At 50.7% G+C, this 25859-nt stretch overlaps 1 protein-coding gene and 1 long non-coding RNA gene across 7 annotated transcripts in view; one reads left to right on the forward strand and one right to left on the reverse strand.

Moving 5' to 3' along the window:
- Nucleotides 1-3261: 3261 nt before the first annotated feature.
- Nucleotides 3262-25859, reverse strand: part of ABLIM2 (actin binding LIM protein family member 2) — a 123656-nt gene continuing 101058 nt past the window's right edge. For 2 of the 6 annotated variants that reach the window (XM_080926455.1, XM_080926454.1), the window contains exon 18: nt 18394-20639. In XM_080926455.1, the coding sequence (XP_080782581.1) occupies nt 20356-20639 (284 nt within the window). In that variant the 3' untranslated portion in view covers nt 18394-20355. Of the gene's footprint in view, nt 4831-13013; nt 13095-13169; nt 13295-14645; nt 14701-18393; nt 20640-25859 lie in introns of those variants that run through there. The other 4 variants (XM_080926457.1, XR_013975278.1, XR_013975277.1 and 1 more) reach the window with 4 other exon arrangements.
- LOC308428158 lies at nt 18272-23095 on the forward strand. The gene is made up of 2 exons (XR_013975279.1): nt 18272-18397; nt 22661-23095. It is a non-coding gene; the product is annotated as an uncharacterized lncRNA (long non-coding RNA).

The raw sequence follows: 25859 nt of genomic DNA on the forward strand, positions 1-25859 counted from the left end.
AACTTCTGGTTTTGCTGCCTGGCATCCCAGGCACATATCAGGTCGAGCTGCATTGTAAGAGGATCCTTGGGATTCGGGGACCCAGAGTTCAGATGGCGGGTGTCACCGATGCTCAGCTGGTACACCATGGATCTTGTTGAAGGACCAGCAGTGCAAATGCTTCCTGCTAAACAGGAACGGCAGGAGCTCTGTCCCAAGCCAGGGAAAAGACAACTCTAAATCCTCTGAGGCTGCCCCGTCACAAGCCACATGTGGCTACTTAGCTTCATACTGATTGACACGTAAACTCAGTCACAGCAGTCTTATTTTATATTGGTAGGTATCAGGGCAGACAGCATGGCTCTAAATCAGTGCCATCATATCTCAGGGCAGTGGGGACCATGCTGGCCTAGGATGTCACATGCACTATTCCATGTGACAGTATGGAGTGGGCATGGGATGTGGTTGGTTGCCTAACCCGTCATAAAACACCCTAGGACAGTTGGGCATGTTGGGCTAGTGGTGTGCAAGTCACCCCAGTGGGCTTAGAACTACATAGAGGGATACAGTCAGCAAACTAATGAAGAGCCTCCTGAGGGGTGGAGGCTCCATAAAGCAATTGCTCTGCAAAAGTGAGGACCCATGTTCCACCCCCAGGACCCACAAAAAAAATCCAAGAATGGCAATATGCTGTAACCCCAGCTCTGGGAGGCAGAGACAGGAGGTTAGCCTAAGCAGTGAGCCCCAGATCCTAGTGAGAGACCCTGTCCCAAAAAATAAGGTAGAGAACTCAGGCCTGGTACTATAAACCTTGGTTGAGAGCCCATGGCTGGAGAGTTCACAGAGCCTAAGAGAACCTGCTAGTGTTACTTTGTACAAAGCATCAAGCTGCCTTCCAAATAGCTTTGTGTACGCCCATAGGTTAGCGCAGCTCTCAGCCTGCATCAGAGACCTTTGTGGTGAGTTACCATGAACACATCGACTCGATACTGTTTGAAATACTAAGATTAGTGACTGCTGAGTGCTCAGCCATAAAGGGACATTCATGTCACCTCCTCTGAGGCTCTGGGGAAATGTGGAGGAGAACGCAGAAAGAATGTAAGGGTGAGGAGGAGTGGTAAGAAATACAGTCCTCTGGACGTGTGGCTGCTGCGCCCACAGGCTCATGGCAGCACGCTGATTTAGAGAAGTCATGTGATTTCAGCGTGGATTGGGAGGTGATCTTAATGCCCCACCCCTCCCTGAGTAGCTAGAGGAAGTTAATGATTTCTAGGGGAGGGTCATCTTTCTTAATGGTACAGCATTAACAAGTTTCTCTCACTCAAGTAAATATCCCCTCACACACGCATGTTCCCATCAATACAGAGGGGACTGCAAACAATAGGGCGCACGCACAAAGAGGCTTAAAGTAGAGCCAGAAAGATGGTTCAGTCCAAAGACCTGAGTTCAATCCCAGGGAAGCCAGTTGGAAGGAGACAACTTGCCCAAGTTGTCCTTTGATCTCTACACATGCACTGTAGCATTGTGTACCTCCCACAACACACACACACACACACCACACACACACACACCACACACACACACCACACACCACACACACACACACACACACCACACCACACACACACACACACCACACACATACCACACACACACACACACCACACCACACACCACACCACACACACACACACACACACCACACACCATACACACACCACACCACACACACACACACACCACACACCACACACCACACCCCCACACCCCCCCTCCACACACCACCACACCACATACACACACAAATTCTATTAAGAAAAGACTTGAAGGTGGGGGGACTTAATGGGGAAAAGCAGAGATTTGGCACAAAGGGAAGGACAATAGGGAACATATAATGTGTGTGTGTGTGTGTGTGTGTGTGTGTGTGTGTGTGTGTATGTGTGTGTGTGTGTGTGTGTGAGAGAGAGAGAGAGAGAGAGAGAGAGAGAGAGAGAGAGAGAGAGAGAGAGACTGCGGTATAATAAGTACAATTTTTAAAAATAAGGTAGAAAGTAATCAAGAAAGACACTTGATGTCAACCTCTTGTCTCTACAATCAAATGTACCTGTGCATTCACAAACACACCACACACACACACACACACACACTGTGGATGCACCAGAAATATGATGAAGACACTTGAGGAGCAGGGCTCACCTGGGAGGGAAACCAGTGTGCAAGCCAAAGTCACACTGCCCAGAACGTGCAGGACAGAACAGGGGCTGTGACATTCAGCTGCTCAGTAGGGATCAGGAGGATCAGGGACACTGAGGCTGGAGCCATGGCTCAAGGCTGCTAGAAGTTTGGGACAACCCGATTGCTGTTTGAGAGTTTTGCTCTTGGCTGTTGGGTAACAATAGGGCACTTGGGAAATGAACTGTGAGCGGTACGTGTGGCCTGGACCACAACTCCTAAGACAGAAAGCTTTGCACCTGCACCCCGGATTCTTTGTCACACTGCCACCTTCTGTCCTTTGCTTATCTGGAGATAGCTGCACTCAAGGGGGGTAGGGGTGGGAGAGAGAGGTGGGGGGGATACTTGGAAGGTGGACAGTGGAATTGCCAAGACTTAGGGAGGGAAAACCACGAATGCACCGGGTTCTTGCTTGGGTCGTTGTAGACTATGGGGCTGCTTTCTTGGCAGGCACAGAGCATGTGCTGTGTAGGCTGTGGGAGAAAACACTGAGCAGCAGAATTTCCAGTTATCTTATACCTAAGATTAAAGAGTGTCGCATATTTAACCCAGGATGCCTTCAGTCCTTCCCTGAAGACTCCTTCTGGCTTTTTCTTTCTTCTTTTCAGCCCTTTCCCCAGCCCCACACTCAGCCATCTCCAGACAGCAAAGCTTCCAGAACATGCAAGGCTGTTCTCGGCCTCACTCAGCCTGGGATGCCCTTCCACGTTATGTTGACGGGACCTTCCACCTTTCAAGACCAAGCCTGGTCACCTTCTCTAGAAAGCATTCCCTAATATCTGGGGACCCCATGATGCCTTTGCCACAGAGCAGGGTTTAGCCCCCTCATCCTCCCTAAGCAGAAGCCATCTGTTGGTTCCCCGAGGCCAAGGCTCCAACCGTCATGGCCACCTCTGGATGGGGCAAGAGTCTCTCCCCGGTGGCCTGGTCCGCTCCATGTGCACACCCTACCCGTGCCTCCAAAACCAAAGCATGCTTGAACACATTCGGTCTTTGCACGAGTTACTGTGTGTCGCCGTTTATTCTCCCAGGTATCCCAGGGATCAGATAATGACATGACACCTCTCGTGGGGGTTTCCAGTTGTGCAGGTCCAGACTGCCAAGTGGCAGGAAGCAGATTAAGTACCAAAAGTTCCCCCCCATGGCTCAGCCAGGCTGGTGAGGACCCCAGCACAAAATGAGACGCGACATGTCCCAGGATGTGAGAGAGCAAGGACAACCCAGAGGAGGGGACAGCTAGAGTCACCCAGGACCACAGTGTCCACGCATCCTGCAGCAGGGGTGCTCTCCCATACTTGTTACCAGGGCCTCAGTTAGCCCCCCACTTCTGGACACCCAGGTTGGAGGGTTGTCCATCTCTGCTGCTGGGGTCAGTGTCTTTGTCACGTGACAGCATGCTTCTTGGGCATGCGTGTTTTGTGCGGTAGGGGCTACAGTGAGTGTCTTTACCAGGGAAGACTAGTCAGGTTTATGTGAGACTAGGCCACAGTGGGGAAACCTTTATTCTAGGGCTTTGGCCATCAGGGGGCACTCTTCTCTTTGCGATTTGGGAAAAACGACAGAGATGGGTACATTTCACATGTATTTACAAACGGCACTGCTGAGCAAGTGTCTTTGGGGCTGTCTGTGTGACACGTACACGGAGCAGGGGCAAAGGGGTGAAGGGAAACAGACTGGCTCCTGCGAGAAACGCCAAGGACTAGAAGCACAGAGGCCTGCACGGTGGGGGTGTAAGGCGAAGGCGCTCCCCTTCTCAGGGACCGTAAAACTAAACTCTGCATATATGTCTTCTTATGTGTAAGGAAGCGATACTTTTTTAATAAAATAAAAACTTCTGTGTAACTTGAAAGATATCATTTAGGCAACTAAGGGGGTGATCTGTAAGAAGAGCACGATACAAATACACAGAGCACTAGTGGAGGGGGCACCCTGTCAGATCGACATTCATTTCCCCAGGAAGGATCCATTACAATAACTGCAAAGAAAAACCACAGTCCCGCTGCCTCTCAGACATTGGCCTGGCTCCCCTGCCTCAGCCTGCCAGTCTGCCTGATGCTTCCTCATGCTCTGAGGAGTCTCACCCTTACCATTACTGCTGTGTCAGGGTCTGCCACTGACAAGCCTTTCACTCATGCCCCAGACACTCTGTGCCCCAGTGCCTAGCACAGGTGTGGGCACACCAGGTGCCCTAGGAAGGTGCTGGGCTGGCTGAATGCTCTGCCCCATCTCCTAGGATAGCTGCAGCCCTGCCCTGATGCCCAGTTGTGGCGGGAAGGTGTGGGTCAAGCTGGCACCTGGCCCTAAACTACAGACGGGAGCGTCCTTGCTCCGCAAGGGACCATGCCTGCTGGGTGCTCCTCAGGACCTTGCCTCCCGCAGGCAACCTGCCTGCCCCACTGACACAGAGAAGCAGAACACGGTGCAGGAGGGGATTTTGGAGGGGCCAGTGGGGTCCTTCAGCCCTGCCCCCTCCCCAGCAGGCTCCCGGTATAACAATGGCAGCCGTCAGAACAGCAAGGCTTTCTTCTTGAGGTCATTCCTCTTCCACAGGGCCAGGCGGTCAAACTCCTCGATGCTCATCCCAAACACTTCTTGGAACTCCTCGGGTGATAGGTGTCTCTTCAGACAAGGAAAAAAACAATGAAGGACAGTCAGTGTCATTTGAGACAGGGCCTGAGAGGCTGTCTTTGCTCTGAGAAACACCAGCTCCTCACCTGGGACCCCGTCATAATGCCTGGCACCTCTACCTGTATTTTTTTGTCTGCCCCTTGTCCAATTCCTACTTCACTCTAAACATAAGCTTAACTCTGTGCAGATACCCGGCCTGTCTCTGTGCCTTTGAGGATAACCAGTGCAAAGATGAAAGCGAGGCATCTTGGTCAGTATTTACAGTGTCCCACTCCAGACAAAAGAGGAGTCTGAATGTCCCCAGACCTTGTTGTCCACCTGCAGTCACCTTGGACTCCAGGAACAACAGAAACTCACAGATGGCCCATGAAATCACTCTCCTCCACCCATAGCACTGCCTCACGGGAACCTTCTCATCTTGAGCGATAGGGATTTCTGACCACTTTGAAGTCACCAGAACTAGAGGTGGGATAGGGAGTAAGTCTGTGCCCCCCTCCCACCATGGCCCAGGTCTTCCTCTCTCTGCAGCTAAAGCTCACGCTGGTGCAGGAGCCGGCTGAAATGCTTGTTTTCCATCTTCCCAAGGCAGCTGCAAATGGACCTTTGTCTCATTCCACCACTGAACAGTTGTACAAGGGCCGGTAGCCAAGCCTGGTCTACTGTGACTTCATGCTCTGGGCCTTTTGCCCTAGAAATCTGCTGACATCTTTGCAGCAACATGCCTTCTCCGTGTGGCTCTCCACTGAATTAGGGCTGCCACTGAGGACGAGCCATCTCGGTGGCATGCCCAGGGCCTCTTTGCAGTGAAAGAAACAAGCCTAGAGGACAGAGTCTTGTTGGAGACACACAGGGACTGGTGTGGAGCACCCCTCCGTTCCTGACTCCCAGTGACAAAACTTCCCGATGGCCCAGTTCAATAACCATGTCCCATGACAGGACTCCTGTCTGCTAGGAGCCTTCTGTAGACTCCTTCAGGCTGCCTCATTTATCACTTACTCAAGCAGAGACAGGCTGCTCAGAAAGTGTATTGTGTCTAATTCCCATTTCTCACCTGAGAAAGCTAAGGGGTGCTGCGCTAGGTGCTTTATGTCAACTTGACACACGCTAATGTCATTTGAGAGGAGGGAACCTTAATCAAGAAAATGACTCCTTTAAGATCAGGCTAAAGGCATTTTCTTAATTAGTGATCAATATGGGAGGGGCTAGACCACTGTGGCAAATAGAGTATAGTTTGCACAACTTTAAAGCAACAGCACTAAATTAAAGATTGCTATAATGGCTGAGGGAGAAAAGCAGACGAGAGCTGCGTGTGGGGGTACACACAGGCAATCTCAGCATTTGGTAGGCTGAGGCAGAAAGATCAGGAGTTCAAGGCCAGCTTTGGCCATACAGCAAGTTCAAGGCCAACCTGGGCTGTAGGAGGAGATCTTGTCTCAGAACAGAACAGAGAATGTGGTTATCTCTGAAAAGCATAAATGCAAATCTGGTTCCTAAATCTGTGTTATGGGCTCTGAGTTTCAGAGTCCCAGCAGTGGGTGACCTGGGAGATGGACCCAGAGTCACACAGGGAATCACACAGTGATGCTCACAGCATCCAGCAAGTCCCGCCTATGTGGAGACCCTCAGCACATGGACTGTCTTATGTTTCCGAACAGGGAAGCATCTAGGGCTACAAATGAGCATCTCCATGGTAAGATCAGGATGACTTGCTATGTTAAGAAGCCCACTGCTAGCCCACTACGGGTTAGACGATACTGTGCTGTCTCTCCATAGCTCTTTCAGGTCTGCTTTTGCTCTTCCAACTTACTGTAGGACGCTTCCAGTGAGCCCAGGGTCACAATAAGACAAAAATTCCACTGGTACCAGTACTCAACCAATACTGGCCCCATGCCCATAAGACTGGCTCAAGACACCAGGAAGCCAGGAATGGGTACCTGGTGGGGTGGGATGGACCAGCTTAACTGGACCACCAGAGATAAAAGCACTGGCTTGGGACAGGGTCTTCAGTTTTGTTGGTGAGACAAGCTTTCAATAAGCAATCCAGGCAGGCCTCGAGCTTACTATGTAGCCCAGGTTGGCTCCCATCCTACTCTGTGTGATGCTTCCTGCCCAGTCCAGGAGAGCTGGTTGAGAATAAAGCCATGGAAGGGGCACACACATAACGGCTGGTATTGAGAAGGTGTGTTGACTGAGGTGGGGGAGGGGGCGGCAGAACAGCTGAGAGGGAAAGACCCGAGGCCAGTGGCCCCATCAGCATTGCATCCCCAGCTCCTGATGGATCTATTCATTGTGGAGGAGGGCAGGACTTGGCTGTCCAAGTTCTGTTGAGTTCCAGAGAGTGAGCAAGGGCCAGAGGAGCCATTGGTTGGCAGAGGAGTTGTTAGTGTCTCCTGGTAGGAAGGGCCTCTGGATCCCCAGGGGTCTCCCAAGCAGAAAGAGCTATAGGGTGTGGCTGACCACAGGGCCTCACACAGCTGTGTGAGCTCAGCTACTCCCTGCCCCGTGACTCTTTGGGGGCTAGCCAAGGCCAAGGCCAAGCTTCTTCCATAGCCATAGGAAGGAAGCCTAACATGGCGCCTTTCTGAAGATCAAGCCAGTCCTACTCCTGGGGGACATGGTTGCATGGTGGATGTCCTAGGGACTTCAGCACCCTTTCTCCTGCTTCACCTGTATCATCTACAGGCTCTGACTCAAATGTCACCTCTTCCAGAGGTGAGGATACCTAGGCTGTGGTATCCAAGAGGGCCCCAAGGTCACACTGATTCCAGCTGAGCTGGATGACTCTCCACTCCAGAAGGGCAGCAGGTCTCTGCTCTCACTGTTCTCCTGTCCTTCTGCAGGAACCACATGGGTGGCTGTGGTCATCTGGTGTCCCTTCAGCCACCAGCCTCTGTCCACTGCAGCCCCACTGAGCTTCCTGCCTGCTGGCAGACACGAGACCCCTCCCCATTTCTATTAGTCCTCCTGCCCCATGGCACTCAAGTGCTTCTTCACCTGGATCAAGAACATCCTGTGAATGGGGTGGGGGAGCTCTCATGGTCACCTGTGGTCATCAGGGGCCAGGTTGCTCTGTCCTCACCATACTATCTGGACAAGTTTGAGCAGAGAAAGGACACTTGAACTTTGGGATCCTCGGTTTCCAGGTGCAGTTACCTTGGGTTTACTATGCCAGCAAACAGACATACAACCAGTCTCAGGGAGTGTGCAGACCCCAGGAAAACGACAGGCCCTTTGCAGCAGCCTCTTCCCAGTTCACAGGGCCCCAGTGGTCCCTAGGAAGAGCTCAGAGTCCCAACCCAGGAGCCACCACCTTTGATTGACACACCAACATGACCATACATAGCCTCCTGTAGACAGTAGGGAGCCTCTCTAGCACCTCACTTACCTTTCTTGATATCTACATTGGAAATAATAATTCTTGGGGCTTTGGTCAAACACTGGTTATATGATGCCACAAAGGTGTTTTTTGTAGGCATGGTTATCATCAACAACTGCCTATGAGAAACTGATTACCCTAAAAATTTGGGTGGGCCTCAGTCAAGGGGTTGAAGACCGTAAGACCAAAGGAGATTGCCTGCCTCGGAGCTTAGCCTTGTCAGTCACCTCATTTCAGAAATATCAATCCCAGGGTTGGAAACACAAATGCATGTTTCTAAGGTCTGTGTGTCAGTCTTCGTAGTTGCCAGAAAAATATATGAGAAAAGCGATTTAAATGACATGTTCCTTTGGCAATTCATCTCCGCATTGCCCTTGATCTAGAAGGCAGGTTAGCAGAGCGGCTGTGAGTACTGAATCCCGTATTTGCCTCTTGGGAAACACGGGCCCTGGAAGCCATCTGGATGCCTCATGCAGTTGTGAAGCAAGTGTTAAATGCACCATGTGTTCATGTTGGAGCTGGGCACACAGGAGGGACAGCAGCACTGTGTGCCCCTCAGCTGTGCTCACGATGTCTGGGTCTGTGTTGCCACACAGGGCACTGAGAAAGCACTTTTGTCCCACTGCTGACACCACTGCCCTGCATCCTTGTAAACAGTAACACCAACCCTCCCTGTTCCCAGCAGTTATCATTTTGGACCACATCCATGGCCCCTCTTCATGGCTGGCTCAGTACCTGAAGGGCTATCACTCGGGTTGGTAGATGGCATGGATACAGGTGTCCACCTGCTGCTTAACCTGGTAGGGACTCAATTAAATATTTCCGAGCCTCTATTTAAATCCATGCAACTGTCCAGGTGCGGCCCTTGTCACCTGACAGGTGAGAACGGGCCCAGAATGGTTATTTGTCTACAGTCACACAGGTAGACATGACAGAGACTGGATTCACAGAAGTTCTCACTACTCCAGTGCTCAGCCCGTTTCATGACACCATCAGGGATGGCAAAAGACAGTGTTGGAAGCAAGACGATGCCAATTTCAATGGGCACAGGGCAGGGTGTGCAGGGAATGACTCAGATTAGAACATGTCATTTCATCAGGGACCAACAGAGTTCCCATCCTTTAGAATTCAAACTCTGGGCCTAGCAGGCCCTCCAAATACAAGCACCCAGAACACACAGGGGCCCGGGTTTCTCTGGGAAGGAGGCACTTGGTATATTATGGCCAAGAACAGAGATTTAGGTCTTCCAGGACAAAAATAATCCACATCAGAGGATAGAGACCTGGCCTTAGCTCTATGTATGGAAATGTGTAATGCGCCCACGCCCCTGCACGGTCAAAGAGGATCTTCACAACAGAACACATGTCCTTGACCTTCATCACAAATGGTGCCAAACTGGGCCCTGTGTAGCATTTAATCACTGCCACAGGGCATTTGTAAACTACAAACCTGCCTTAGGCATCACTGTCACCAGCTAACTACCAAGCTGCTTAGCACAACCCAGGGCCCTGTGAGGCCTGGGTTATCTTTCCCTCTCCCTGCTTGGGCTCAGTCTCTTTCCTCAAATATCCCAAGTTCCATCTGCTCCCTGGCCTTTGCATATGTGGTTTTCTAAGAGACTCAGGCACACACAGGCACGTTGCCTACACAATTACCATCCGTTCATTGGAAACAAGAGGCCCAGGTTCCTGTCCTGCAGAACACGAATGCTGGCAGGTGTCTCTCATATCAGACTGATTCTACCAGGGCAGAGCTTGTACCTGTGTTTTGTTTTTCCCAAAGACTCCTTGGGGTCCCGGTCAGTATCTGTATCTATAAATGACAGGGGAACTTGACTGAGAACTCTTGACACTGAGTGTTGATGATGATAGTCAGCGGACAGGGGACAAACCCCATGAACTACAGAAGACACCATCATACCCGCTGTCTCTTCCTGCCCGTGACTAGCTTCACTTCCCAGCTTGCCTTGCGGCAAGTGATGCCATGTGACAAGCCCAGCCAATGAGCCTGTGAGTGGCAATCCTGTCCTCAGTACCCGAAGGAAGCCAGCCTGCCTGTGGCTATTTGGCCAGGTAAGGGCAGAATCCCATAACTTGGCACAGAAAGGGTCTGTGTTATTGCTCAGGGGAAAGTGGGTGTTGTGTTGAGTATACAGTGAGCCCTCCTTATCCAAAAGACGTGGTTTCCATCAGAGAGATTTGTGGAAGCTTGTCCACCCTGAAGACATGGCACTGAGGACTTCCAGAAGGTCTTCCCCCTCCCCATTCCTATGTAGCTCTCTGGATTTTTATAAGCTATAAATTGGTTTCATTATAAAACTTAAGAGTTCTCTCCCATGACACAAACACAGGGTTGGGGAAGGGGAGGGTCTTCTCCAAGAAAGCCCCACCCTGATCCTTCAGAACCACATCCCTGTCCTCAAGCTGTTAAGGAAGAAAGGACACGGTCCCTACTATGGTGACTGTTCCACCTCCTGGGGCTGCTTCTGTAGGCATGGTTGAAGGAGAGGAATAGTGAGAGTCACACTCTTGGGTGTGGTTACTCAGATATGAAACCCTCTCCCCAGACTGTAGCTGGGGACATATTCACAAGCAAAGCCGAAGTCACTTGAGACACGCCCCAGCTCCAAAGGGAAACAGGGAGCCCCAACAGACTCTCAGGGAGCTGCAGGAGCTGCTACTGATGTCATCTGAGCTCTGAGCATCTCGGAGTGAAGCATTTAGTCCAAGAATCCTCAGTAACCCACAAGGGCACCACACTTTTTAAAGATCCAAGTCACAACAAATTGGAGCCCTCTAGGTAGTCCTGACTAATGAGCTGCCAATGGTCAGCCACACCCACTTAATACAGCAGTAGTGCGCATGGCCAGGTTCAGCCCTAGTCTAAGACACCCCACCATAGGCCACTGCTGCTGCTGTCACCTGCAGAGAAAGCAACGTCACATTTGACACTCAGGCAAAGGACTCCTGAGGCCCAGTCTCTTAAGACCACAGGTGAGAGGTCATCGCTGAGTGGCCTCCAGTCTTCCCCTACCCTGTCACTCTCACACAGCTTCTGAGCCAGCCCAGCTGCTGGCCCTTCCCACAAATGACGCACACATCAAAATACACAAGAAGGCTCCACTGGCCTTTCTTCATTGGCAGTGAGCTCCAAGCATTCTGTTCATCATAGCCTCGACTGCGTGGATCCTTGGCTGGAGCCACAGGTCTGCGCTATGTGGACTGGCTGCATTGAATAACTACTTGTTTGAGATCTTGCTGTGCTTTGCTATGCTGTACTGTCCCCTCCCTGGGTGGACACTGGCCACCTGCCTGTTGCCCAGCGGCTCTCTTTCCATCTCAAGTGACCGGTCTCGGTTTCTTCCAGGGATGACCTGGGTCCCTCCAGCTCAGGTGGCACCAGCAGCCGACTCAACTCCACGTAAAACTGGCTGCTCAGGACATTGTATGCCTTGGGTAGAACTGGTTGTTTTCGAGGTAGGGGCTGGGTAAGGGCTACCCAGAGGCTCTTTGTGGGTTGTACGAAGACAGATAAGAGAGATGGTTTTCTCCGCCAAAGACCTTGAGCTCTGGAGGGGAGAAGGTGTCTCCCTATAGTCAGTATAGAGGAAACTCAGCCACTGGGTTTGTGAAATACTGCTCAGTCCTTGATCCAGCCACACCTGAAGGGGCCTCCAGTCATGTAAGTCACTACTGGTCTAAGAAGTGCCATCTCCTCATGCACCAGCCACAGTCACCTCATCTTCTTCCTGCTGTCCCCTCCCTGCGCAGAGGGACTAGGCTTCGTATGGCCTCTGACTGCACATCAACTCTCTCAAGCAGCTCTGGTTTCTCATCCTAAGTAGACGAAGCTCAAGTGCACATGACTCGCCAGCCCAGGACAGCAGGTACTCCGCTATGGTACCATCCCTGCTGGGGTCACTTCCCACAGGCTCTGAAAGGGTCCCACACTCACCCTGTTCTGCTGCCTGTGAAAGCCCCGACTAACCTCTGGCCCAGCCGGAGCATGCGCTCTGTAACACAGACAGGACCTCCACACTCTGTATCCAAGCACAGGTCCCTGCCAGGCCCATCTGTCCCAACTCAGAGGCCACCTCTTCGTGAAAGTACAGGCTTTCTCTGCTTGGCCAGCCCCTATTGGGGCCCCTCGGCTATGTCTATTTCTCTTGTTCCTGGTCACACAGGAAGTCACTGCCCCATGAGGAGGTAATACAGTCCTGAAGCCTAGATGGAAGGTAGCCTTTGCCCACAAGAGTCTGAAATGCCCTCACTGCAGTGCAGCAGGAGGCATGGAAAGGCAGCATCTCTGTGCAAGGTTCAAGAGGGGAATCCCCTCACGGGTGTGACTGACTGCTGGGTGGTTCTGAAGGAACTGGGGACCATGGCACAGAGCCTTGACATGGAGTGAGAACTCAACCAAGTGTTCCCCTCGCCAGAGTGAGCCACCAGACACTTGGCTGCGGCTGCACGACCTTTCCAGATAAACACTTGTCTTCCTCGGATGAACTCCCTGTTCTAGATCAGCGGAGAAAGCCAGGAAGTTCCTCCTTCAAGCCTGCTCCTCCTTCCATAGCAGCACTAGCTCCTTGGTGTACCATGCTACCCAGACTCCCTCCCCCTCCCCCACTTTGCCAAGCCATCATAGTTGAGTCTGTAGCCATGTTCCTTTGCTTTTGAGGATTCCTGGGTCCTTGGTTCTGAGCCCTGTGCTGACGCCACAGCAGCATCACCTCCTGGTATGTGTGTGGGGAACCTGAGATCTGTGGAGTCTCAGCAGATACCTCCCTACCTTGCCTTACCTCCAGCCGTGTTCGGTCCACATCTTTGGGCAGTTTCACACGAATTCGGTTTGTTACAATGAGGGAATCATAGGGATATATCTGCAGGAAAGACACCACAGAATTATCTTGAGAGGAAAGTACCCCTGAGCTGACCAAAAGGCAAACTCGGATACATACTTTTGTGGGCTGTGGACATGCAAATTTCATAGAGAAAACGCAACGAAAAGGATCTTTTAACCTGGGCGGGTGCAGCGAGGCGAGAGACGTCTGTTAGTGAAGATGGTCTCTTACCTTATACTCTGTAAAAGAAGAGCAGAGAGCACAGGGCTGGCTTAGTAACACAGGAATCCATTTCAGGGTGAGAGCAATCCTCTTTGTGGCCAATTCCCACCCCCAGTCAGCTGGGCCGTGCTTGGTCTCAGGTCCCCTGAGCAGCCTTCGTGGCTTTTGGATTTTAAGAGATTTCAAGGGTCTCCCATAGCAAACTGAGAGCGGGAGGCATGGCCAGGAGGCTGGAGGCCACACTGGAAGCTGTGTAGTGGCACTGTGCTTCTAGGCTGGGAGATGTCTTTCCCGGCAGCATCCTAGGCTAGTCTGAGAAAGACATCCGTCTCAGTTTACCAAGACATGCAGTGGGTTCTCCACGGAGACTTTCTGAGGGGTGTTGTGGAGTCTGACGCCTTTATTGATATGAATCCTTCCTCCCCTCTCCCACAGTCCCCTATCCGTACTGTCTTCTTTGTTCTTCAAGGGTTTGCTGAGCTTAGGGTAGTCCTGAACTTACTATATAACTGAGGGTGATCTCGAACTCTTGATTTTCCGGTCTGCCCAGCCCAAGTGCTGGAATTATAGTACGCACCATCACATGTAGTTTACTGGGGATTAAATCCAGGCTACGCAAGGCAAGCACCAAAGCCTCATCCCAGGCCCTCTTCATCAGCTTTTTCTCCCTGTTCTAAACTACCAAGCTCTATGCTGCTCCTTCCGACAAAGGTTTTTCTCTAGACTTATACCGAAGTATCACATAGCAGCTAATGCAGTTTGGATGGCAGGGGCTCCATACACACAGGAAGGGCCATTAGAATCTGGTCCTCAAAGTCATTCTGGAAGAAAGATGCCTATATGAGGCAGGCCCTTAGTCTTCCTGGGACAACCACTTTAAGAGCAGGCTGGATGCTGCGATCTCTTGTGTGAACTGGTATGCAGGAGCAAGATCCCCACCCGCCTACCTGCAGCGTTCCAGAGGGTAACAATGAACACGGCCAAGCGCATGGCCCTATTCAGAGCCAGGAGAGCAGCCTTTAGCCTAGTGCCTGTCACATGACCAGCTGGCCACTCATACACATATCAGCAGACGCATTGTGCATAAGGACAACAATGGGGTTTAACTTGCCCTGTTCAACTCAGACCCTGGAAGCTATTGGCTTTGGTGTACTCTAAGAGATACACAGCACTAAAAAGCCACAGACCCCTGCAGCATAGGATGAGAGAGCTGAGGGTCCTCAGGTACCCCCTCAGGGGACCCTTCATCCATGGTGCAGAGCCTTCTGCCAGCAGGTCCCGGAGGGGTGGTCTCAGAATGAGACTGGAAAACATGTGCTAGTGATTCTGGCCTAGCCAGAGACCCACAGGGGTCCCCATTGTGTGTACCTCGCGTGCCCCAGCTGGCATCCGGGTCTGCTCCACAAGGGGCCAGGTTGGCATTCTGGAAGAGAGAAAGAGAGAGAGACCGGCAAGAGGCAGGTTGCTTGGGACAGGCAGTAGGGGGCTGGAAGACAGCCCCCAGTGCATCCTGGGTCCTCACACAGCTGGGAGAGGAGAGTGTTTGACAGGTGACAAACAGATGGCAAAGCTGGATGTTGGAAGGTGAGTATCCAGGACACCTGCCCTGTGGGCTGCTGGCTTTCACATCTGCCTCGGAAGGCCCCGAACCCCACCTGTCTGATCAGCTCTGCCTTAGCTTTAAACGTGAACTCTGATGGCCGGGTCCTGATCAGTCGTTGGCTTGGCTCACTGGGCAGTTCAGCGCTCTTTCCTGTACTAATGTATAGGGATAGCCTGTGGTGCTCCTCCTTGTGAAAAATAGCTTAAGTTTTCTGTTCCCACATTCTAGGTAGTCCATGTTTCACCCCGTCTCACCATGCCTATAAGACGACATAGGGGCACTCACTGACCACTGCCTCCTGGGGGCTGTGCATTGTTCTCACTGTGTCCCCAGAGTCCCCAGCTACACGGTCCAGAGCAGCAATGTCTGTGCACTCCAAAGCTTCAAGGTGAAAGGGGCCCCAGCCTTCTGGACATAGACACTGTCACAGCTCTAGGTTCACAGAAGGATCCTGGTGTCAGAAGCCCCTAGTACACAGGGCGGAGTGGCCTTGATCTAAGATTCATACTCAAGAAATAACATTCCAGACAGGATGTGGGCAGCTGACTGTCACTTGACTCAACTGCCCTTGGCTGTGATTGGCAAACTGTTATTTCAGAACCATCTTGGTCATTAAAGTTTTTTTTTTTCTCCTCTTCTACCCACTTGGAAAAAACCATCTGTATACGCTCCCCCTGTCTACGGGGTCCCTGCCACTGCAAAGTACACTGAGCCCCCAACAGGGCTGCACCACCCGGTCCCATCTGACTCCTGACACTGCCATGTCTGTTGTCTGTACCTGAATTTTGGGATGATCTGAGCTCCCTGCAGAATGTCTGACAGTACCCCCAGGGGCTGAAATAGGGTCAGAGCTGTTGGGCAGAGTTTCTGAAACAGGCCCCAGGGATTGCATTTCAGCCAGCACTGCCGGCAGAGGCAACATGTGCTCCACCCTTAGATACAGTTACAAGGAAAGTTGCTTCCAATGAACCTGAAAGCGGCCCCTTAAGTGGGGCAGGAGCTGTGAGCAGGCGACACACGCAGAGAACATGGAAGCAGAGATACCCTACACATTAAAATCCTTCATATGAAACAAAGAAATGGAGGCCCAGAGATACACTGTTACCTCCTTGCCTCAGAGCTGGATCCAGCAGGCTGTGAGTGGCTGTTGAGAGGGTGAGTGTATACAGTAAGGGGGTTGGAATGGGCTTTTGTTTAAAATTTCAGATATTTGGCTTACCATGTACTTTTGGGCATGGGGTTGCCTTCCTTCCTTCCTTCCTTCCTCCCTTCCTTCCTTCCTTCCTTCCGTCTGTCTTTCTTTCTTTCCTTTCCTTCCTTCCTTTCTGTCTGTCTTTTTCTTTTTTCCTTCCTTTCCTCCCCATTTCCTTTTTTCCTTTATTTCTTGTTCTGTTTATTTTTTGAGATGTCTTGGCTGGTCTAAAGTTGCTATGTAGATCAGGTCGGCCTCAAACTCATAGAGATCTGCCTGTCTCTGCCTCCCCAGGGCCAGGGTTAAAAGCATGCATCACCGAGTCCAGAAGACCTGGGTTTCCATCTTACTGGGTCCTAAGCCGTGCATCCTTAGCCAGGGGTCTTCTTATCAGTTAGTAACTCTCCAGGACCTCTCACCTTCACCATTTCCCCCTTAGAAATCTTCAAAAACATCTATGGGGACCATTTTCTTAGTCTCCGAGGCATATGTCTATCAGGGAGCTCTGGTGCAAACTGAGGCCGGTCTGCTATACAGCCTTTGCAGCCAGGACACATTGATGCTAAGGAGGAATGCTGCCACCTAGTGTTTGAAATCTTATGTCACAAGCAGTTAACCACCTGCGCCAACACCTCCTAGCAAAAGGAGCTTTCTCCAGACATCTAGGTCTGAGGAAAGAGGAAGGATGGGGAGTGGGCCAGCCTCCAAGTGGAGAAACAGGTCTAGAGCAGAAAGAGTGGAGTCTATGCCCCCATGTGGCTCTCCAGACCACTCAGTGCAAGCAAGTCTAACCATCTGTGAGGTCCAGCAGCAGAGCTGAGTAGCAAGAACCAGCCTGAGGCTGCACAGCCTGACCTACACTGTCTAACTCCTCCACACTTCTCAGTGAGGGCCAGGGGTTTAAAAGGTGATTTGTTATTTACTTTTCCCATCTGGGCACGTATCAGCTCTGCTGACACATTCTCTAATCTTGTCTCACCCCACAAGGCGGGAAGCACCCTCGGGCTTTACAACCAAGGCTCAGAGGGGTCAAGCATCTTGCTGAGTTCATGCAGAAAACGCACAGGATTGTGGGAGTCTGAACCCATGGGCTTTGCTTTCCCAAGATTACACTATGTTATGGCTGCTGGTAGGAATGAGATCATAGCAACCCACACCAGCCGCTGTGATCTTCCTGCTAAAGCCACACAGGAATGAGAGGCCTGACTCAGCGACACTGGTATGGAAGAGGGGCTGGGGGCTTGCTTTTAAGTCATGACTCATGTGGAAACCATTACCCAGAGGTCAGGAAAAGATCTCACAGTCACGTTTGTTCTCATAATCGCTCAGATATAAGAACCACGTTTCCTACCCTCGTTAGTTCTAGAAGATAAAGGCTATGAAAACACAAACTCTCTCTAGGATCTCAGCTGAAGATCTATGGTCACTGACACGCCACCCCCACCCCCAACCCCGTTCAGAAACAGGTCTTATTGAGCCCAGATTAGCCTCGAACTCACTACATAGCTAAGGCTGGCCTTAAACTCCTGGTCTCTTTAAACACTTTTAAAAAATATATAAATTTACATTCTTTTGAGGCAGGGTCTCACCATGTAACCTAGGCTGTCCTGGGATTTTCTATACAGACCAGGCTGGTCTTGAACCCACTGACAGCTGCCTGCTTCTGCCTCCCAAGTGCTGGGGTTAAAGGTGTACATAGCCGTGTTTAGCTGACATAAACATTTTTGGAGCTTTATGAACACGTGGAAACTGGATTCAAGAGGAATAAGGTTTTGCACTTATCTATTGGTTTAAGCTTGTGGGTGACTTACATTGTAGTCTTAGTGACTTGTGTTTACTAGATCTGTGTCTGGTTTCAAGACTATGCATGGCACCTATATAAGTTGTGTGAGACTGCTGGGTTGTTTGGTGACTTTAAGACTCTGAGTTCTGTCACCATTTCACAGGTGACATATATTCATATATTATCTATTTAAACTTAATTCCACTGCCATAGCATCGTGACACCCGAAATGTTTTCTTATTAATTCTATTTGCCTGAGAATATCTTTTCAGCATGTATTTTGTGATGACACAATATGAAAATGCTATTGGTTTTAAACCCAACCTGACAGCCTGTTTTATATGTTGGAATTCAGTCTGTCCACAGGTAACATCAGCATTTCTCCAAGTGAGACTTCTCCTAAGGAGCAGCCACAAGGACCTTCAGGTGGCCAGTCACTATTCCTCTTATGGATGGGCCAGGCGGCACACATCAACCATTACTAACTTATTCAAAGGGAGACCTACAGCAGGTGGCCCATGACCACCTTCCTCTTATGGCAGGTTTGGATATCAGGACATTCTCATGACTTTTGACATGTACAAATACTGAGGGTCACTAGGCCCTTGTGACAAACCCCTCTTGGAGCAGGACTCAGAAGAACTTCTGTCCCTTCAGATTAGGGCCACTATGAAAGGTCTTGGTCCTGACTATCCAGCCTTCACTGTCAGGGAATCAACTGATGCTTTTTCTCATGCAATGTGCTTTGGTTTAATGGAACACTCCCCTGAGGCCTCCCTCTCTTTTGGATCTTGCTCTCACTGAAGCTGTGTTTTGACTTAGACTACCCCTTCCCCCAGATCCTCTCTGATAGCAAAGCACTCTATGAATGGCTTGAGTCTGGGGTCACTGGCAAAGGTTTGTGGGAAAGCACTGCAGAAACTCTAGAGAGAAGAGCCAGGCTTGAACTGCTGGACATGGCTATAAAAGACTGTTGGGGTCTTTCTGCTGAGGATGTATGGCATATGTACAGGTACTTGGGGGGGGGGTGAAAAGGAGCATGCATGGGAAACCAGGAGTCCCAGAGCCAAGTGGAAAGTCAGAACTCTTGAGAGGATGAACTCCATCTTTGGGAGTTCAAGCCCAGGGCACTTAGGTCTGCTCACCCTCCCCTCCCCCCATTCACATAAGATCTCCCTCTTGGTCCTGCAGAGAGTTACGATGATGCTCACAATAGTGCCAGGAGAAAGATAGACCTACCAGGGCCCAGATCATCTATTCTCAAGAGAAGTTGGTAGAAATCATGGCCTCTGAAGACACGAAAGCTCCCCAGTGTGACAGGAAAGCTGAGATTCTCCCAGGTGGTGGCCTTCTTATGGGTCCTCCTAGAGCGCTGACTGGAGGCTGGGCATGCAGACAGCCCTGAGTCCTTACTTTCCTCTCAATCACAAACCAACCACCTAGGACCTGACTTGAATGGGGGGCCATATAAGTTAGGTCAAGCTGAGACACTGGCACCTTTGGGCCCCTTGCTTAGAGAGCAGCTGTTACAGGAAAAAATATAACCTTGTAGAGAGACAGACAGAAGTCCCACGTCCCTATATCCCTGACCCGAGGTGGAGAGGTTTACATCTGATGTTAGAGGAGTTCTGTTTCCAGTCCCCTTGGTTTCCCTGTGGAAGACAGATTCCATTGGAGAAAACTCAGAAGCATGCAACATGCAAGGTCCATCCCAGAGCAGGAAGGAAGATCAACAGAGGGAAAGGCCATAGTCCTCTAGACTCCATGCATGCAGAGGCACCTGTATGGGGAGCAACCTGAATGCACAGTAAATCGGAGCCTGAGAAGGCAGAGAAAACAATGGGTAGTCCCAAAGGAGGCCTCTGGAGATGCCTTCCTGGTAGTAGGAGTATCCCATAGAGAAAAGGATAATCAAGACAATTGGCCCTGAGTTCATATTGGATAAGACCACTCCAGCAACACACACATGCACGCACACACACACACACACACACACACACACACACACACACACACACACACACACAAATACCATGTATACTTCATTCTCTTGAGAATTGGATTGTCTTGATTTATGCACAACTTCCTGATACTGGAAAACTTTCCTTGGCTGATGAAGATTCTCCTGGGGTTGTGTGCTACCTGAAGCTTGGGTCATTAGGACATCCAGCCTACATATCTTCACTGAGCCAATGTGGCTATAGGCTCCTCATAAAGGGCGCTGGACCAGAGCACATGCTAGGCTGTCTTTGGGGAGTCAGGCTAAAGGCCACCTGCATTCACGTATCTTGAGATTGAAAAGAGAATAAGAGCACATTCCCAGACCACAGACTACATGCTAGTACATGGGATGGGTATGGCTCCATAGACACAGGAACAAGCCAGACTTGGCTAGCTCTAGCCACAGGGAAAGGCGTGGGGCTGGTGAGCATCTCACAGCAGCCCTAGTCACTCTGGGTGACCTGCAACTCCCCTGCCTTACACACTGGGGACTATTTGACTACTGGGGTACAACAGAAAGGAGCCAGAGTATAGTTGGGTGTGACCTGGTCACTTTTGATATGGAAAAGGCTACAGGGGCAGCATCTTTCGCAGGGGCAGGCAGGCAGGCAGGCAGCATCCCTGCCTCTCCTTGCTGTAAGGTCAAAGCTATGAGAATCAGTGTGGGTAGGGAGCAAGTGATGGTTAGTGCCCCACAGGTAGGGAGGGTCCAAGTACCTACCCGGAGGTCCAGGCCATCCTTCCTGGGTCCTGAGAGAGTGTCAGGTTTGGAATAAGGGAAGCCTGTAACAGACACAGCACAGCCTTGTCACGCACTCAGCCTAGCCAGGGGAAGGCGTGGCCCATGACACTTCCAGCAGAGGGACAGGACTAGGCAGGTGGCAATAAACAGAGGCCCCTAAAGATAATTTGCCTGCCTTGCTTGTGACCTTTCATCCCCAGGACACAGAGTGACATCACAGGGTGACATCTGAGTTATTCACGACATTATTCCTATTTGGGGGCCCAGCCCAGCTGGTACCCATGTTCAGGATTAGCCTCGGTATCACATCACCCACAGGACTGTGCCATCCTGTGATGGCCACTACAGGCCACCACCAGGCACATGGGATTGGGGATCTTTGAGGTTGAAGGGGGATCTCCAATTCAACTAGGGATTACAAGTGTCTCTTAAAATGGAATGGAGCAGGCAGACACACAGAGATCTTTGATGCTCTAGCATGGGGCCAAATGCCACGGGAGCTGCTGAGCAGCCAGGGGAAGGCTCAGAGGGACCATGGGCCACATCGCTCACCATTCACACCGAGGACTAACAAGAGGACCAAATACATGGCTGCCCACCCACCCTGCTTCTTGCTTTTCCTGCCTCTCTGTGGCCTAGGTCAATGCACAGCCAGTTCTTTGTATTTTACAGAGAAAGGGCTTGAGACCTCCTCACTCAAAGCCATGGGGTCCTTCCCTAAAACACTTGCTTCCCACTTTACATACCAAGTTAGTATAAAAAGCTATACTCTGGCCTCCCAAAGGATCCACTGTGGAAACCCAGGAGCCTCTGCTAGCTGCAGCTAGTGCTTCTCAAAGAGGAGGCAGCAATGAGGAACTTGCCTGGTGGCTGGGTTCTCAGCTCCACCCAGACCCTACTGCTTCAGAACCTGTGCTTCTGGGAGCCTTCCAGGCCCTTTGGGTGAACACGAACAGCAAACATCTCAACTGTATTTCTGGCCTGCAAGTTAGGGGCCTGCAGGCAGCCTCCCTAGGCTCGATGGTCAACTCCCACACACAGTGGCAATCTTATTTCCATAGGCCAATGTCTCCCACACCTTAATAGCTATTCCCAAACAGGGCTGGTCAGTTAGGGAAAAAAAAGATTCATTTTTTTTTTTTTAGTTCTGTGTATGTGTGGGAATGGAAGTGGGTATGGGCACGGTCTGTGTTGGTGCCTTTAGGCAAGAGGAAGAGGTCAGATCTCCTAGAGCTGGAGTTACAGGCGGTTGTGGGATACCTAGTGTGGGTGCTGGCACCTGAGCTCTGGCCCTCTCTACGGGAGAAGCAATGTGTCTAACTACTGAATCATCTTTCTGGCCCTGGCCATAATTATTTCCTTTAAGAAACTCAAGAAGATGGGAGAAGCAGTTAAGAGAACTCAGGTTTGATCCCCAGTACCCCATGATGGCTCACAACTATATGTAGCACTCTCTTCTGGCCGCTGTGGGCCCCACATGCACATGGTGTACAGACAGATATGCAGGCAAAATACCCAAACATATAATTAAAAAAATAAAGCATCTTGGGAAGAGAGGATACTCCACCTGACTCCCATCCCTAGGCTCTTCCTTTCTGAGGTCCTTGAGCACCTGAAATGACTACGTTCTCTCTGGGAAAGGTCCCTTAACCACTCTTTAAGGGGACAACTTCTCTCAGCTTTCCCTTCCCCAAGAATGTCCCGGTCAAGCATATTCTCACTGAAGGTAGAACTTGTAGGCAGGCCTCCCTTTCAGCACAGGGTGACATGCCACTTGCTTCCTGTTCCTGTATTTTCCACAAGGAGTTGAAAGCCACAAAGTATTGCTTCCTGTAGACAGCGTTGCTCTTCTCACTACATACTTTCAAGAAAGTTGGTTTTGTTGTTGTTTAAACCTTAGCATTTAGAAGAAGCTTAGTAGCACATCTTGATGTGGACATTTTTGATTGATCAGGGTCCACTCATTTCTTGATCTTGCAGACTTATGTCTTCTGCTGATTCTGGGAGAGTTTCAGCCATTGCTCCTTTGAGGGTTTCTGACCTATTCTTTCTCCCCTTCTAGGAATTCAAAGATAAGACCATTTTCTGGGTCCTGGATGCTTGTTTTTCTTCTCTGCATCGTCTAGACTGGAATGGAGATTCTGACATGATCTGTCGGGGTCAGCCAGTCATTCTGTCTGAATCCTCTCAATAAGGTTTTACCTTCCGGTTCAATGTCGGTTTTCAGCTGACTCACTTTCCAAAGTCATTCATGTTTCTTCGGTGAGACTTTTCCTCTATTCCGGTTTTGACGCAGTCGCTCACTGGAGCATCTTGTCATGCGTCTTAGACTCCTCAGATGATGTCAACACTGATCCTGTCCAGTGTTGGCTTGAATCTGCTGACTCACATCCTCCTTCAGACGCAACCATCACCTTTCCGGGTGCTGCCAGTCATTGTTTGGTTGAATCCTGGTTATCCAAATGTTGTAGTAAAAAATAAAAAACAAAAAAAAAAATGGGGCCTTCTGTCTTCCATTTCGGCAAGCCACAGTTCTGTTGGGCCCAGTGTTCAGTGATCAATACAGATTGATCCCCATGGTCATTGGCTTCCAGCGCTGATTAAGAAGCTACTTACTCTGTTCTTGACCTGCTTTGGGTCACTGGTGTCCCCACCCCGGCCCCAGTCTCTGCCACAGCTGCTTGTGTGTTTGTCCCACCAGCTGGGAGGCAGAGAAAGCTATCAGGACATACGGATCATTTTCCCAGGCCTCATCTCTGCTGTCCTCCTCCTTCATATCCATACCCTGTCCCTCTAGGGGTGGCCAGCCTTCTCCCCTCCCCAACCTGTGGCCGTTTGCTCTGCTACAGTTCCCTCCTTTTAGGTGCACTCAGCAGGGACAGCTAGACAGGGGTATCTATGGTGTCCTTGTCCTTGGACTTGCTTATCTGTCTTAGGGAAGGTCCTGCTCTCCAGAGTCCTGTGTGCAGCAGAGCAGATAACTTTCGTATCTAAAACCCCTTTACACGTCCAAAGACTCAATCCCACACTCAGGGGGGCTTCTGTGCCTTGAACACAAGGGAGCTGGGACCTGGGACATCAAGTGACCTATATGAGATCAAATGGCGTAAGCAGGTCTTGTAAGGATCTGTATGTCTGTAAGAGTGTGGGACTGTGAGAGAGAGGTGGCCATGTACAGAAGGTAGGTATAGAAGACAGACGACCCGGAACAAGTTCACAGCTATGTACTTATTTAAAGCCCTTCAGGTACATGCCCCCCCACCAACTTTACCTAACTACGCACCCCTGTGGCCGCTCTCAGGAGCCCATTTATAGCCACTAGGAAGCACGCTGCTAACTTCTCTTGGAGTTCTGGCTCCACATAGTTCTTGGCTCTGTTCTTTTCAGGATGGCTCCTAAGAGGTCAGGGTAGCTACTGGACACTCAGGATGTGTGACAAGAAGAAAAGAGTTCCTGATATAGTGGGAGGTGCAAGCTTGTCATGGTACCCCAGGACATTCTTCTGACAACTGACTGGCAAGTCACGGCAGGCCACCATCCCTTCACTGGGATCTAGCACGTAACTGCCAGTGCCTGCTCTGTGCAGGGTATGTCCTGTCAGCTCTGGACAGAACCCAGTGTCCCTGAGCGGCATGGACTTCAGGCTGGGGAAGCCAGACAGACAGGCTTGGGCTGCAGGTGGCTGGCTGCAGGCTCGCTGCTTTCTGCCATGTATCTGCGTGTTCCACTTAGATGTCCCCACAAGACTGCATGCCCAGGCATCTTGTTGCATATGGGGGAATTATATGCCATTTTGGCTTGTTTGGAGACCTAAGGTCACATAGCAGTGACTAACTGGGACTCTACAAGCTGAACAGACACCAATACAGTGTCTGCATTAATACCCCCTAATTCCTAGACACTCTTGTAGATGAAGCCATGCCTGTTCCCATCTCGTGTCTGACTGGCCCTTCTCCTGCTATACCACTGTGTCTCCCTCCCTGAGGCTCTGCAGAAACCAGTCTACAAACACTCATGTGTACTGTGCATTGCCAAGAGTACCTCTCTCACACAGATACTGGCAGCTACTTCCTGTCACCTTCCGACAACCTGGTTCCATGGGAGAACCCTTAAGTCCTCTGGGGCTGTCATAGCACAGGGTAGGGTAGGGGCTGGTCACAGTAACTTGGTCACACAGCTTGCTAGCCCTGCATCTACCCTTGGCTGGTTCATCCCTTCCCAAGAATCCCTTACTTCTAGGACCACATCTTGAGGCCTGCTGGGCACTGACCTCCATGTGCACTTCTTATATTTCCATGGCAACCTTCCCAGCATGCTCTAACTACCAATCTTCATATGCCACCCAACTGGCCCCACCTCACTGTAGCTCTACAGGTCAGACCCAGCTCTTGTCCCATGCCTAATACAGGGCTGGGACAGAGAGGGGTTCAAGGTCTGTGTGCTATGTGTCTGTCTGGACCCCAATTAGGTACTGGAGATGCCAAAGATCCTCCAGGTCTGATGCCTTCAAATTCTGTCACCTAGGGCTCTCAGTCACAGCTCTACCACTGGGCGCTTGCTCAGCTGCCACCCTCAGTACTCCCAGGAGACTGACAGGCCAGAAAGAGCCTGCTCTTATAACCACAGACAGGAGGGACAACGCTTTCTCTCCATGAACTCTCCAGGGGTCAAAGAATGAAGGGCAAAGTGTGACCTGCCCACCTTCCTTCCTTCAGAAAAGAAGAGAGCAACAGAAACCTGTCTTGCAATTGACTGCTGCTGAGTGACTCAAGAGGGAGGGCAATGAGCTAATCAGCAGACACTGGCACATCCGTCATTTCATGTTCCATAGGGGTCTCATACTGGTGGACATGGTGGTGACACCAATGTCAGTGGCACAGGGCAGTCTGGAGTGAAGTGGCCCCTGAGAGGTTTCTCTTGTATTTCCTGAATCACTACGTGAGAGAGTCTCATCTGTTCCCAAGTCCCAAGCTACCCCGGGCCCACTCCTCCTACCTTCCTCTCAACCTGGTGATGTAAAGCAAGGGCTTACTCTTCTGAAAACTCTGGGGCCTTGCTAGGAACCACTGGAACTCCTGGGTAGTGTCTTTTGTGATCCAGATGCTTGAATTATACCACCAGATCTGACCACCACACCTGTGTCTGTGTGTGCACATCTGTATTCACATGTGTGAGTAAGGGACTCCAAAAGAGAGGATAAGATGAGAAAAAGCAGTAAAATGGGGTCGAGAGGCCACAGAGTACAAGCTAGGGGAAAAGAC

The sequence above is a fragment of the Micromys minutus genome (assembly GCF_963924665.1).
Source record: "Micromys minutus genome assembly, chromosome: 1".
Lineage (NCBI taxonomy): Eukaryota > Metazoa > Chordata > Mammalia > Rodentia > Muridae > Micromys > Micromys minutus.